This window comes from Malurus melanocephalus, unplaced genomic scaffold, assembly GCF_030028575.1.
Source record: "Malurus melanocephalus ecotype Western Australia unplaced genomic scaffold, MMel_1.1 scaffold_40, whole genome shotgun sequence".
NCBI classification, from domain to species: Eukaryota; Metazoa; Chordata; class Aves; order Passeriformes; family Maluridae; genus Malurus; species Malurus melanocephalus.
In genome coordinates, this window is record NW_026623272.1 from 92,317 (window position 1) to 107,025 (window position 14,709).

Consider the following 14,709-nt stretch of genomic DNA (forward strand, 5'->3'; position numbering starts at 1 on the left):
AATAGCCGGATTGTAGGAAGCGCTTGTCGTCGGCCTGATTCACAACACCAGCTGCAGCACCAATACCGGGGCCGAGCGGCGCTGGGAGCTGCGGGCAGGGCGGGGAGCTCTGCAGCACCTCCTCCAGCCCGTCCACTCACAGGGAAGAGGTGCCARGTTGTTTCTGCAGGGCTTTCCCTCGCTTCCAGCCGATCCCCCGGTTTGTTCTGGCTATTAAATGCATCAAATGAACCCAAAATCGAGTTAAGCAGAGAATGGTGTAGTGCTTTACACAGTTTTTTTTTAGAGACTGCCAAAGTGTTATATTCCAAAAGGCTTTAATGAGGCTTTAATTGACCAATTTCCATCCCTGTGGAAGAGGGAACCTACCGCCCCAAGTGACACAAGAACGCTGCAGGGGCTCCGTGCTGCAAACCCATCACGCAGAGCACGACTCAGTTTCTCAGCATCGCAGCAAAGGAAGCCTGGGAAGAGAAAATAGATGGTTATTCAGCCAACTGCCAATAACCTTTCCCAGTGAGAACACAGAGGACTTCTCCCATCTCTTACAGACACCATTTCCATCCTTCCAACTTCAGACCCATAGAGAAAGAAGACAAAAATGCTGGTAAAGGGACAGGGACAGTGGTAGTATTTGAGTGCTGTCCCACCTAGGGACACAGAACTGGAATTAACAATATCCCTCCCCTTCCTTCTTTCAGGCTCGAAGGAAAACATTTTGCTTGAGAGGCTGGGGTGACGAGGGTTGGAAGAATAACAAAACCAAATGAAGTTAATTAAATTCACTTTTTCTGAACACAATTTCTTCAGCTCCTGCAAGGAACAAGATCCAAGCACTGTCTTAGACAGAGTTGTAGTAGGAAATGGTGGTGAATAGACAAATCACCTGATTTAACAGGGCTACCCSAGCCAGAGGGTCTGGAAAGCACAATAAAAAATCAGATTGAGATGCAGAATCTGCATTSAGTGGGGAAATCCAAGGAAAGGCAGAGGAATAGGAATGTAACCCACAGGCTGTAGGCAGAAACCTGACTATGACCAGCATACTCTGGGGTAATGGTGAAAATACTTAAAAGGATTCATTTTRTTGTGGGGACTAGAAAAACCTCACAGACATGGCTGAGAAGACAAGACYCACTGACACCAGCTCTCTGACAGTGTTTAGGAGGCCCTCAAGGCACATTTCAGCAGTGTCCATTCCCACAGGAGCGACTATCTTCCCTTAGTCTAGAGTAGTTTTTACCAGGTTACCCTGGACAAAGCTTTAACCAATTATTTCCCTACTGGACAGGTAAGATAGAGCAGAAGTTTCCAGTAAGGATTTCTATATTTTCCTCTAACTCCCCTGTAAATCCAGACCACATTGCTCAGCCCTTGTTCCTTGGAGGAGGTGCAGCCTGCAAAGCCTTAGGAGCTGCTGTGCTGGTATTGCAGCACTTGTGGATGTTTCAGAACCAGAGAGCCACACAAACTGTGGGACACAGACTGGACACAGACTGGGACACAAACTGTGGGACTGGAGACTGTCTGCCTCTGCTGCATCCACACCAACACAGGATGTCACACGCTCTCACAGCAAACACCTTTTCACTTTCTCCTCCAACCTCCTGCAGCAACTCAAGCTTGAGCTGTATTTGACTCAAACCAGTGAGTCACCCTCCAGATGCATCTCATCTACCTGGAGGATCTTTAATGCCAGGGATTAGTCTCACAGTAGGAAAAAGCAGATGGAATTATCCTAAATTTAATCTGTACTTGCTTCTCGTATAAAGAGCAGAGCTCCACTGACTTAGGAAAGATTTGTTGGTTTTTACTCAGAATGAATTCAGCTCAGATGAACATCCCCAGCTGTGCTGCACACTGTGCACTACTCYCTGTTGTAAAGGGAGTGCTTAGTGACACCACCTTTGAACAGGCTGTACCAAACACATGGGATGAGTTAGTGACACCCCAAAAAACCCTTCCAGCACATAAGCTATTTAGACAAGGCTAAGCTTGTAAATTAGCAAAGTCAGAGCATGATGGTACAAAACCTGAGGGAGCAGAAGCTGCTTGTTCTCTCCAGCAGAACAAGCATGAGGTGGAGGGAAAGCGGGGATATCTGGAAAACCATGAGGGTGCCTTATTCAGCAAAACACCAGCATGTGCATCAGCATCTACCTCAAAGCAGCAAAGCACTTGAAGTCATGGARAGAACAGTCAGGTTTGCCAGGGCCAGGCCTAGGCACTGAGCTGGAACCTGCCACTCTGAGGGATGTGGGAAGATGGATGGGCTGTAACATCCACCACCTGCACAGACCTGAAGAAATCACAGGTGATCAACAAATAATAAATTAATTTCAAGTATCTGTGGCACTTTTTGTTATACCCACCATCTCTTCTCTTGACTGATATGGGGCTGGTCTTACCTTTCCAGKGTTAGTCTCAGGACCTGGACTCCCTGGGGTTTATTTCCCATCTGTCCCTCACAGAAGGATCATCTTGGATTTTGAAAGCATGAAATAATTCAGTTTCTGATTAGCTTAAAAAGGGACCAAAGCCCACAGCTGCTGGGCATTAAGAGAACAAACTATATACAGACATCAACTTTCCCTTCTACCAACACCCATGAAGGCTGAGAAGCACCAGAAAGCAACTGCTGCAGCCATCCTTGAAGAGCAGATGGGGAAAGGTGCTGCTTACAGAAGGTGCCCTGGTTCAACACTGGACATCAGAACATGCCAGTGAGGCAGCACGACAGCTCTTCTGGGCAGGGGACGGGCAAGAGACAGGAGAACAAGGTCCTGAAATGGCAGCCCCAAAGGACTTCTGTCCCTGCACGAATGGTGGATCAGGCAGAGGTAATTACAGTGGGCAGGGTGGCCCTCAGCACTCCCAGACTCCAGCAAACGTTGTTCCTCTCTTGCTCAGGTCAGTGGTTGCCTGAGGACAGGTGCAGAGTTGCCAGGCTCTGTACAGGAGGTGGTTTGATGCCAGGAGTAACTCAGTGAYGGGCTGAGCACCAGCAAGGAAAACACAGGAGCAGGGTCATCCTGCAGGACTGCAGGTGGGGAAGCCCTGGCCCCACCAGGACTGTCCACAGGGGAAGGTTCTGTTCTCTAGGGGATGGCATCAACTGTTAACCGAGACATGCCAAGAAGCATTTCCACACAAATATGCCAAAAAACGTTAACAGCCAATACAACTTTGCACACTCACCTGCTGACAAGTTTGTTAAGCAGTTCTACCCCTCTCCCAGCCCCAAATAACTCCTTGGTCACTCACCAGGTCCCCTTTACTTGCAGGGTGTTGTCCAGGTCTCTCTCAGCCTYTGGTTGGAACAATCCTGCCATGCTACAGGAGCACTCCGTGCTGTACACAATCCCTAGCTCTATCCACTGGGAACCCAGCAGCTGGTTTGCTAATCCTGACAGACATGGATTGGGGTGGCTGGCAAGCCCTTTGCTTCCTGTCCAAAAGATGGACAAAACTTACACTACAACATTTCTGGTGAAAAAAGTAATTAGGAAATTGTCATCAAGTCAGTCAGCTATTCCTCCATCCCAGTGAACTTAGACGTTGCAAAATGGAGATGAATTCTCTCCCATCATAGCTGTTAATCACAAAGGCTGAAATCAGCCCCCACACTTGGCTGTTTGCATTCCAAACTCCACATGTTCTGATATCCCAGCAACACAAGAGGGCGAGACARCAGCAGGGGAGCAGCAAGAGTAACCAACATTCTTGCCATTTCATTTCAAAGATAGGCAGTTACATTAAAAAGAAAAGCTACTACTRTAACATGCTCCTTGGGCTTTCACACTAATTTAATTGCAGCTCAAAACATTGAAAGGTAACTGTTTTGAAAGCTTCTCTAAGACTCACAACCTCCACACCCGACACACCCACACCTGGGCCTCTCTGGTTCAGCTTYCTCACTTCTGGTGAACTGCACAGGGTCCCACTTGGAATGCAACCGACTAAAAACCTCACGTGTTGCTCACAAAAACCTCTCCTACCAAAATATACCTGTTTCCAACCCAGCTGCTSCTGCAGAAGCTTCAGCAGAGCTCTGGGATGTGCAGGGCTGTGAGCACCTGGCTCAGCACAGAGGGGTCTGTGCAGCACACAGAGCTCACCSGCACCACAGCAGCACATGAACCACACGAGACAATGGGATGGACTGATGGCAGTGTGTCACAGGGGTGGCTGGGGCATCAGACACATTTTCAACACTTAACATGCACTCAAAACCCCCTCAAATTTCGCAGCTGTATTTTCATTAAACAGTAAATCAAAGTTTTCTTCTCCACTTCCTCTTCTGCTACAAAATTCCTTATTCGTGTCCCTACTGCAGAGATAAGACTTCTTTCTCTGCATAGCCTGTTAACTAATTAAGAATAAACTTCTAAATGTAAACCAATTGAAAATAAAATTAATAAAAACATAAAAACACAAGAATCAGTGAAAATGAAAATGTCAAAAACAAATATCAAAACCAAAGAAATTTATTTTCGTCAACAAAAATACAGAATACAAAATGACACTGGTCCCATGGGCCCTCTGAACGTACTAAAGACAGGCACAGGCTGCTGCAACCCCAGCCAAAGCTGCTCTGTTAATTCATAAGGATCTCCATTTGCACCAATCTTGCGTTTGTGTCTCCTGATGTCCTGTACGGGATCATCCCAGCAAACATTATCAGYGCACGAGCTTGAGCCTGAAGTTGCTAAAAAACAGAAAAACAAAGTACAGCTACTTTAGTATTAAAAAAAAAAAACCCAAAAACCAATGAAAACTAAGACATGAGTTAAACACTTGCCTCTTCAAAYAAGCACATGTAATCTTTATTTCTCAGAGCTGCTCTCTGGAAAATGAGTCCCTGCATTTTGAAGGAAATCCAATTATTCCCTTTTCCAACCATTAAAAGCATGTCAAGTTACCCTTTTGCTTAAAAAATAATCTCATTTATTTGAAAATACCTAAGAAAAAACACTTTCAACAATGTGGGGCATTGCTGTGCTGCAGGAATCTTGTAATTCCCGCATGAAGGGACCTTCTCAGGGCAACAGGATTCTTTCCCACCTTGCAAAATATAAAGTTGATCCTGTTAAAATGCAGCATTAATGTTCTCAAAGCAGAAGCACCAAGAACAGAGTTGCATGCACACCTGGAGATCTCCAGCATCACCTTCAAGATACCARTCTCCTCAAAGGCTCTTCATGCCAGTAACACAACAAATGCAGAGGTACCAAGCCCACTCAGACCTCTGTCYAAAGCAACCAAACCCCTTCTTGCACACTAGAAGGCTACAAAACAGCTGAAGGAATTCAGGAATAATTTGCTTCATTTGTTAAAACCTTTAGTAAAGTCAAATGAAAATCATTCCAATAATTGGTAAAAGTCAGAATACAAAAAGCCCCCAAATCTTTACAGAAAATTATTCATACTGCTTTGCTTGCTAATAGGGATTTCTTTGTAAATATTAAGCATCTTGAAATGACTGTACTAGAAGATCCCACTGTACAGATCTTGCTTTCACCTACTGACTTCAGGGGAAGCCAATGGTTTTTAGGTTGCTGTTGACATGTGGATGGTAAATCTGACAGCAGGAACTTACAAATTGAGAAGCGACCGAAGCCCTCTCTATGGTTGGGAACTGTTACGAACACCATCCCTGATGCCTCTTGGGCCAATTCCACTGCTTTTTCAAGGTGATGTTAAACTGTTCTGTTACTCCACAGCCACAGAGAAGCTTTGGAGGCTGATAAYGGAAAAGCTGGGAGAGTTTTCCCAAGGCTGACCTAGTTGCTAACATCTCCCAGGACAGTTTCCCACCCCAGCTGTCAGTTATCGCCTRTGCACTGGCAATTTAACCAGGTGGCCTGGAAATCACTCACTCTGTTCCAGTCACAGTCTCCCAGTCTGCTTCCAAATGTGTTACAGTGAGGCTGTGTAATTATGTCTGAGCTGCTGCTTTTCAGTGGAGGTCAAAAGAGGGGGGTAGACGAAAAAAAAAAAAAGCACATTAAGGTGTTCAACTCTTTGGAGTTAAAGTATCAACAGGGAAAAACTCTCACCATGACTAAGAAGGGCTGAGGAGTGGTGTGAGTTACTGTTCCCTTTACCTTTACAGTAGCAATGATATCAGAGCTGACCTATTTTTAAAAATCAAAACAATACTTTGGGAAGAACAAACAGAGGTTTGCAGAGGTTAAGAGCGGCCTGGAGGTCTAGATGTTCTATTGGCTGTAATTACTTAATGAATGTTAAAGTTACTTGCGATTTTAAATAAGACCACAGATAATAAAAAAAAAATAATTCCATTCCATTCATGACCTAATTTTGTCAAGATAATGCCCTTGGGCTGCTCCAGCGAGTTCACCACCCCAGACTGGGGTGAGGAGCATATGACATTGCTGTCATGCACTCACAGCATCTGGGTCAGGGCTGTCACCGCAGCTACAGCACTGCAGGCTGGGCTCCTTGAAATCTCTGCCTGAAATCTGACAAAATGGATCAGGCCATGTGGGATATGACTTTGCTCCCTCATTCCCAAAACTAATTAATTATATACATTAAAAAAATACTCAAAACATAGCTTGGGTGATTTCATTCTGAAATAAACACAATGCAGGAATGCCAGCTCCAACTCTAAACCTGATCCTCTCTAAGTCCAGCTCACCTCTGAAGTGGGACAGGAGATGTTTAGCAGAGAGATTACTGGGTTCAGGGGGTRCTCCAGCAGTACTACTCCTCTCCATCCTGCCCTTGCTGCCAGGTCCATGCTGTTCCTGCCAAAGTTCCACCCACGGCAGCAGGATCCTGCTCAGGATGGTTGGCAGAGCAATGCTTGGCATCAGAGAGCAAATTCAAAAGCTCTGAGTTCCTCTCTGGGGGACGCTTGCTCCCTGCTATGTGGAATAAGCCTCAGAGTTACAAACAGCTACTCTCTTTCCCTCTGATAAACAGAGATCTGAATCTGCTGGTTCTAATGGGTCTAGAGAAAAAACAGGGATTTCAAAGACCTATTCAAGGAAAAGTAATTTTTCACTTTCATTGTGTACTGGGCAATGTGCTGAGATTGTTAAAAACTTCTGAAAGGGCCTGATTTCCCCATAAATTTGCTTCCCCAGAAAATATGGAAAAGCTGCCTTTCTCCCAGGGAAGTTCAGGAGACAAATTCTTGTCACACGCCACGGGCTGAAGCTCATGGTGGCCATCTATGTCCAGGTGAATGAGATTTTGCTGAAAAAACACCTCTCTCCTCACATTTGTAATGCCCTCATTTCCTCCCACCACTAAAATTGCCTAAGCTGCCTCCCACCTGAAACAATCTAGATTCCCTGCTCCTGAAGTCTTGGAAGAAATTCTTCAGGGTAAGAAAAACGGAACACRTGCTAAAGCCATTCTTACCCTACCTTCCATGTGCCCAGGCCTGGTATTTTTCTGCATATGCAAACCTTTAGGCAGACAGGAGCTATAGGGCAGTAGGTTTCTTCTCTTGCTAATYCTACATCAGCAGACTTATGGTCCCTTGTGACACTACAGTCACACRCTGTCCTCTTATCCCCTCCCTGACAGCAGAGGCAGTGGACACTTGTCCCCTCTGATGGCAAAGCACAGCTTGTACTGCAATAGCAGCCAGAGATCTGTGACTCAGAAACCCCAGGTTCCCAACATCACTGACATCCCGCTGCCATGACATCCCATCACAAGGCCAGAAGCTTGATTAACAAAACTTAAAGCTTGGGAAAAAAAAACTTTCAAGGCTGAGACAGCAGTTTCAAAACTGAGACAGCCCCAGAGTGCAGAGCCCAGTTATGAAGSGGTGGATATGATACAATATCATGGTGGCTTCCTTCCACAGAAACCAGCAAAGCTGCTAATCCCAGCCCCAGTCAGTCCACGGTCTTCATCCTGAGCTGACACCTGAAGCACTCCACCCCTATGGAAACAGTAAAGGCTTCTACACGAGGCGTAAGACTGAAATCACAAAACCGAAACAAATAGCAAATTTGGAAAGCGAGGAGCTAAGGCTGTTTGCTCAGTGCCAACCTTGTGAAGACACACAGAATGTAACAGACTGTGTGAGCCTGGGACTTCTTCACACGTGCAGAGTTCAAGGTGGGAGTAGCCTCCACTGCTGCTGATGTAGAGTACAAGCATGGCTCAAAGGCAGGATCCYGTAGCCCTCACAGGCTGTGCCCCAAAGAAAAGCTGTACCATTACCTGAGCCTTTCATTCTTCTGTGTAATTTAAAAATGCTTCTAAGACTTTTACCAATATTGCAATTTACAGATCAAAGGCACTTTCACAGCTAACTAAAGCCTGGAATAAAGCTGGCTGTGGCCCAAGTTGGTYTTCACTCTCAAAAGGAGTTGATATTAATTTTCTAATCTGTTAAGATGGGATGAATGGTTTGGCCTTGGTTTCCAAGTGCCTGCAGCAGCTTTCATTTACTAAGAGTTACAAGACCAAACCCGACTGGAGTTAAGCTGAGAACCCTTCTGCTCAGCCTGGCACATTGGCAGATGAGTGCTCACCAATCTGGCTGTGCTGTTTCAACGCTGCCTATTCAGCTTGCTGAAGGTGGAGKCTCCAACCAGAGGCTTGGGGAAATGCCTCTGACCAGCTCGAGCAGTGAAGTCAGACCCGCTGTTGTCATGCATTTCAACAGAACAAGCACTGCTGCCCACTCCACTGCAGGGGCAGCAGAACAGTGCTGGTGTTCACCAAGGGGATGTGATCAAGCATCTTTGGTGCATCACCCAAGAACACTTGGAAAATGTTGGCCTGCATCACTACAGAAGGAAGCCAAGGGGAAAAGTCAAGGAAGGCCTTTCCATCAGAAATGGRCACTTACTCAAATCAAAGGAGTGGCAATCAGGTGCTTGAAAAGCAACAGCTCAGTTGTCAAGCCAGCAAYATCAACCATCCTAGAGACACTGCATTGTCCCCATTTGCTTTACTATCTAAGATTCCACTAAGAAGCAAAGTGAACACTTGTTTTCTCTTGCTACTAGGTGAATACATATGTGTAGTATCTCCATTAACTCAACGTCACTGAGAGCAGCTTCATAGACTCAGAATGGATTAAGCTGAAAGGGACCTTAAAGATCATCCAGTTCCAATCTTTCTTTACACAAAGCTGAAGGCATCAGAGACCAGCCTTGAGTCTACATAACTGGACAGGACTCCAAGTAACTGAGCAAGCCAAAACCAAGACCATTAGAGATTCACAGTTACTTGAAGTCCAATCTCTCTCACAGTTACTCGAAACCAGGGGAACAGGTACAGGAAAACTTGTCAGACAGTGAGGAGATTATTCTTACCGAATCTCTGTCTTCCATTACCCGCTGGGGTCTGGCAGGAGTAGCTGGGCTTGTGCCTTTCATCCTCTTATACTTGGTGAATAAAATATTCATGGTTGCAAGCAGGACCTCAGATAAATTGTGCTTGATCTACACAAAGGAGGGTGAATAAAAAAGACACATTGCAGCAAAGAGCAGCTTGACATAACCATCAGCCTTGCTAAACAGACTCCTGTAACAGTTATAGATGTAATGGTTACCCCTGCTATGACTGCAYCATCCAGCAAAAACACCCAGAGCTTTGAGACAGACATGCCCAATGGCTGCACAATGATGTTTGATAGCAGCAGGTCACATAAAACCCAAAGCACCCAAATACAAACAACTACTCCCTAAAAAACAAGTGTCACCCTCCAGTTAAAGCAGTTCAAGACCAGTAACAGCCTCCCACTATGTTTCCTCTGCTAATACACAAATGCATTAATTCCTGTCATTTAAAGGGAAGGAAACAAACAGCCTACAAATGCTAAGTGACCATTAAGAGCACAGAAGAAGTAAGTCACCAGCAAGTTAAAAGCTTTCAATATTCTGAATTCTTGAATCAGACTCAGCAAGTTGAGGGAGGCTCAGATCTGCAGATACCTTCTTCAAAATGGAGATAGGATTTCTGGGTAGGGAATTCTGCTCAAAAGAGCAGCACTAAGGAGAAAACGTTGCAAGCCAAAAGTCTACTTGTATGAATTCAAAACAATCTCATCCTTATTCTCTGCTCAAGAATAAGAATGATGAGATGACAAAGTTTTAAGATCCTTTTAACAAAGCAAAGGGCTTTAGGAAGCTAAATCCAAGACATTACTTACTTCATCGCTGAAATTCCGGAAGGCAGCAACTCTCTCCTTGACGCAATCYTGGCTAAGAGGTACAAGCTTCAGGCGTTCAATAATCTTCAAAAAGAAAAGCAGGAATCAGGACAGATCATCAGCATTCTATGTACCATATACCAGTAAAGTGTGTTTTTGAAGTGTTAATGAAATGCTTCTGGTTCTATTCAAGAGAAATAAATTCATTGTCATTTACTGGTTTATCTCCTCACTTTGTTTTGCAAGAGGAATATTTTGTTCAATGTCTACAAAATAGCTCCAAGAAGATCATTCTTGTTTATCAAGCAACAGGGAAGAAACACCTTTTTWAATTCCTGTAACACTGCAGTCCCTTCTAAGTCATTAAATACAATTATTAAAGTGATGTTATTTGAGACATTCTAGGCTTTCAAGGGCATTAGGAAGGCTACACTTCAAACAGAACTCTTGAAACTTACATCAAAGGCCCTGTCAACGTGACCAGCGTGATATTCATCAAAAAATGTGATTAAGTCTAGCAGAAGGTAGAACGTGGAGTCAATGGATTTCTTTGCACTTATCCCCTGCGCTTTGTACCTGSAAGAAATCGTGTTACAATTTTATTGTGCAAAATGGCAACCGTTTCTAACTGTGCCCTTGCAATTCTTGGAAGTGGAGACACATCAAACTCAAGGACAGAGGGCACTTAACAAAGGACAGCTTTCATTTTCCTTAACCCAGAGGCATAATATTCACAGGTTGTGGCTTTCAAAAAAACACTTTTAATCCCTTCTAGTTCTGCATCAAATCTAGCATTTGTTTCCTTTTAAAWGTTTACATTTCCCACACTCGTGGGGAAAGAGTGCCAGGCAGCAGAGACCTGCAAGGCAAGCTCTGTACCAGCWTGTTGAACACGCTGCTCTACAGCAATCCTCCAGCACAACTGCCTGCTTCAGGCAACAAGTTAAGGATTAGGTGCTCCTGCATGCTGCTGGGAGCTTCACTGGCTATGGGATGAACTGGAGGGCTGCTGCTCTCATTCCCAACTGCATGAGGTCACAAAGAGGCTCTTTCCTCAAGGTTTAACAGCAAGAGTGGTGCTGCAGATGAGGAAGCCAAATAACCTCTTGCCCTTTTTGCTGGGTGTCTCCCCTGCTCCAAAAGCATCACAAGAACACACAGGAGGAAYGTTGCATCCCTACAGCAGTGTCTGCAGGACAGTACACAAGGAAAAACCCTGTCTTAYATTTAACTGGCAAGAGGACGTGCTAGTCAGAACTGCTCTTTGCAATCACCCCAGTCTGCAGCTGTGAAGTGGCATTATTGTGCAGTAGTGTTTAGTGCTTTCAGACAGATCAAAGCATGTAGCAAACCAAAGCCCATTACAGCCTTTGCTGAAGCTTTAACTCAAGCCATAGATTTAATTCTCTTTMATGCCTGCCACCAAATCAGTCTCTCACTAAGTCAATACGGCACCAATTTTCACTCGATCCCAGCCTGGCTAAATGAAGGAAAGGCTGCTAGGAGTGACTGGCAAATGCCACTTGTCAAAAGAAGAAAGGCAAAGGCCTCTGATGGAAATCAATATATTTTGTATTTTTCTTCCCTATTTCAAAGTGCCAGCAAGTGGTTTGGTTTATTTTTATTCTCTGAAGCTCAATGGTTGATTAAAACCAGTAAGGCATTTCTCACAGGTATCCACATTTTGCTCTAGTAGGATACAGGAATTGACCATTGCAGCCACTGTGATCAAAGCTGAAATTTTAAAAAATAATGGACATATTTTGCAACTACTGCCTTTCAGAATCAGGTTACTCCTAATTTCTAGCTGSTAATGAATCTTAAGCAACGATGTCTCTCAAGCACATATCCTAAYTGGTACACAGACACTGCAGGAGACATTCTTTTCAGTTGCTTCCTTTCTTTTCTGGACACCACACAGTACCTGACTAATACAACAGSCTGTAGAAATGAGGTCCACTGCTTGCATTAGCCATACACAGTTAATCTTAAATATTCTCCTTTTAGCTTTCATTACAGCAGCAGTTAAAAATGGTTTTCAGACAGCTCCTGAACCATTGCTGTGTTTCAGCTCTATCAATACTATTTCAAACAAGTGAATTGCATGCAACGACTCTGAGACTGTTACAATATTTCACTTTAAAAATAATAAAAAATATACAATTAATGATATTTATTGCTCCTTAACGTACTCTATCTCCAGCTGGCAATCCTGATTCACCTACAGATAAAGCTTCTTCTCAAATTTACCTGACCTGCCCCTGAAGATTTCTGGTTTCAGTACTGCAAGCCATTACAAGCAGGACAGGGTAAATTCTGACCTCTTCTTTGTCTTTCTAAATATACTGCTGTGGATGCCACAGTCCAGCCTGCAGAAACAACTTCAGGAACTAATACCCACAGCACTTCCAGTGCCAGGTCAGGCTGAGGTCAATCACCCAGTCCTGCCCTAACCTGAGTCTTACCTCTCAGCAATGGAATGGGCCATGTTCTTCAACCGCTCCTTGTTTGACTGGGGAGTGCTGATCTGAGGAACAACYGGACTGAGGAGCTTGTTCATCAGTTCTAAAACTTTGTCAGGGTTCTGTTTGCATTAAAGGTACACAAATAAAAGGAGCATGATGGAACTTGGTGTCTYAATCTCATTRAAAAAGCAGAAAACTCTCATGCAGTGATGCCCATCACAAGCCGAGAGCCACCTGCCTCCCATRAAGAGTGAAGACCACATTAGCAACRAGCAACATAATGCTGCTGGGTCAYGAGAAAAAGCATTTCCCCCTAGTTYTTCTCTAAAACAGYGATTATCATTGTATCCACTTTTATTTCAAAAGAAACAAGAGTACTTAGTATAAAGCCCAACTATTTTAGACTTYAGTTCAATATCTCTGAAATTGGAAGAGTGCACTCCAGGTAAATAACTTCACTAGACAAAATTAAATCATGCGTGCGGCACTCTCTTCAAAACAGCACATTGATCAAGAGCCACAACGTCCTAAATCACAATCCCTGGAGCACAATCCATCTGGATTTGCTAACTAAAACATCTCTTCATGCAGAACACGGCTCTGTTCTTCCAGCAGCAGAAATAAACTGCTTGAATAAGGGCAATTCAATCTCCAAGATTAAATTTAACCTCCTAATCATAGGGAGAATGTTTGGAAGGAAAAAAGGTGAACCAAGTACATACTAAAGGCAGTACACAAGACATACCTTTGCAAGGTCATAGAGTTTTGCAGCTTCTTCAAACAATCCTTTATTTTCTGCTGCAGAAGCCACTTTGTTAATAATGGATTTTGTGTCACTTGTAAACTTGTCTATCACTCCAGGCTAAACAGGTGAGACAAAAATGAAGAGGAATCAAAAGGCTCAAACACTTCAGAATATTCTGTCAAGGCAATGAATATTTTACATGTTGGCTTATGATTAGAATGGCCTGTACATTTCCATGGGAATGTGCAAAAGTGAGACATTAAAAATAGAATGAGCTCTTGCAAGAGGGACTCTCTCCTAAATGGAGTCAGCACTGAGACATCCCTGATTTTTAACTCCTTCAAAATGACCCAGATAAAATAACTCAGAGTTTGAGCTGTTAATTGCTGATGACACATTACAGATAATAAAACACAAAAGACTTCAGCATTCGAGGGTCACAAGGGATGCAGTTTGTTTATACTGACATGACAGGTTGCAAGCGAAATCTCACACAGATAAACGAAAGGGCAACAAGAATTAAAAAAAAGAGCATGTAGAATGAGAGAGAGGAAAGAGTTAACAGCATATGGAAATTACTGTAGCTGAGGATGCCAAAATAAGACTATCTAGAAGAATTTATTTTATACTTAAAATTGCTGATTTCACACCAAAGTGCAAAAGAACAAAATATTTGTGAAGATTATCAACCTGGCTCCCTTGTATGCAATCTCACTGCTTTTGAAATAACAAAATAAAGCACCTAAAAGAAATTGCTGCCAGAAATAACTTTTACCCCTATTTTGACAGCAGCATGAGCCMTAAGATTAAAAGATGCAAGTGATTCTGCAGTGTGCTTTACACAGAAATCTTCTAAAGTTGTCACACCAAACAGAAAAACTTCATTGATTATCTAAAATTTTCATCATTTACATGCACTCTCCTCTTTGCAGGTAAAACCTTAAAGTTTCCTTTATCTTTTGACTGTGTCATCTTACCTTTTACTTTTAGGTAACAGCTTTTACAGTGGAAGTAAGTTCCATCTCATCTAAAACCAGCTCAACTTTGATCCAATACTCACCCTCACCTACATGAAAGTCAGATCAGCTGTGGTTATGCTTTTGGTGTTAACCCTTGCTCCTTTACTTGCAAGGATTTTTCAAGGGTTGCAATACATTTGCTCTGTGAGGTGAATGAAGATAAATCACCTCACATGCACACCTCAGTTAACAGAACACTCACACACTCAAACTAAACTCCATTTCCTACTGGGAACACAAAATTCTGACCTCACTGAAGTTACTTGATGCCATTTCCTTCTTCAGTTACACCAGCTGACCAGAGGGACACAGTTTGCCCTGCAGTTC

General features: G+C 43.6%; 1 protein-coding gene across 4 annotated transcripts in view; it reads right to left on the bottom strand.

The window, feature by feature from the left end:
• Positions 1-4,471: 4,471 nt before the first annotated feature.
• NUP93 (nucleoporin 93) overlaps positions 4,472-14,709 on the bottom strand; it is a 77,010-nt gene continuing 66,772 nt past the window's right edge. For all 4 annotated transcript variants that reach the window (XM_057364554.1, XM_057364557.1, XM_057364553.1 and 1 more), the window contains exons 17-22: positions 13,364-13,480; positions 12,619-12,737; positions 10,612-10,729; positions 10,154-10,237; positions 9,315-9,443; positions 4,472-4,708 (exon numbers count right to left, since the gene is read on the bottom strand). In XM_057364554.1, the coding sequence (XP_057220537.1) occupies positions 4,598-4,708; positions 9,315-9,443; positions 10,154-10,237; positions 10,612-10,729; positions 12,619-12,737; positions 13,364-13,480 (678 nt within the window). In that variant the 3' untranslated portion in view covers positions 4,472-4,597. The remainder of the gene's footprint in view (positions 4,709-9,314; positions 9,444-10,153; positions 10,238-10,611; positions 10,730-12,618; positions 12,738-13,363; positions 13,481-14,709) is intronic.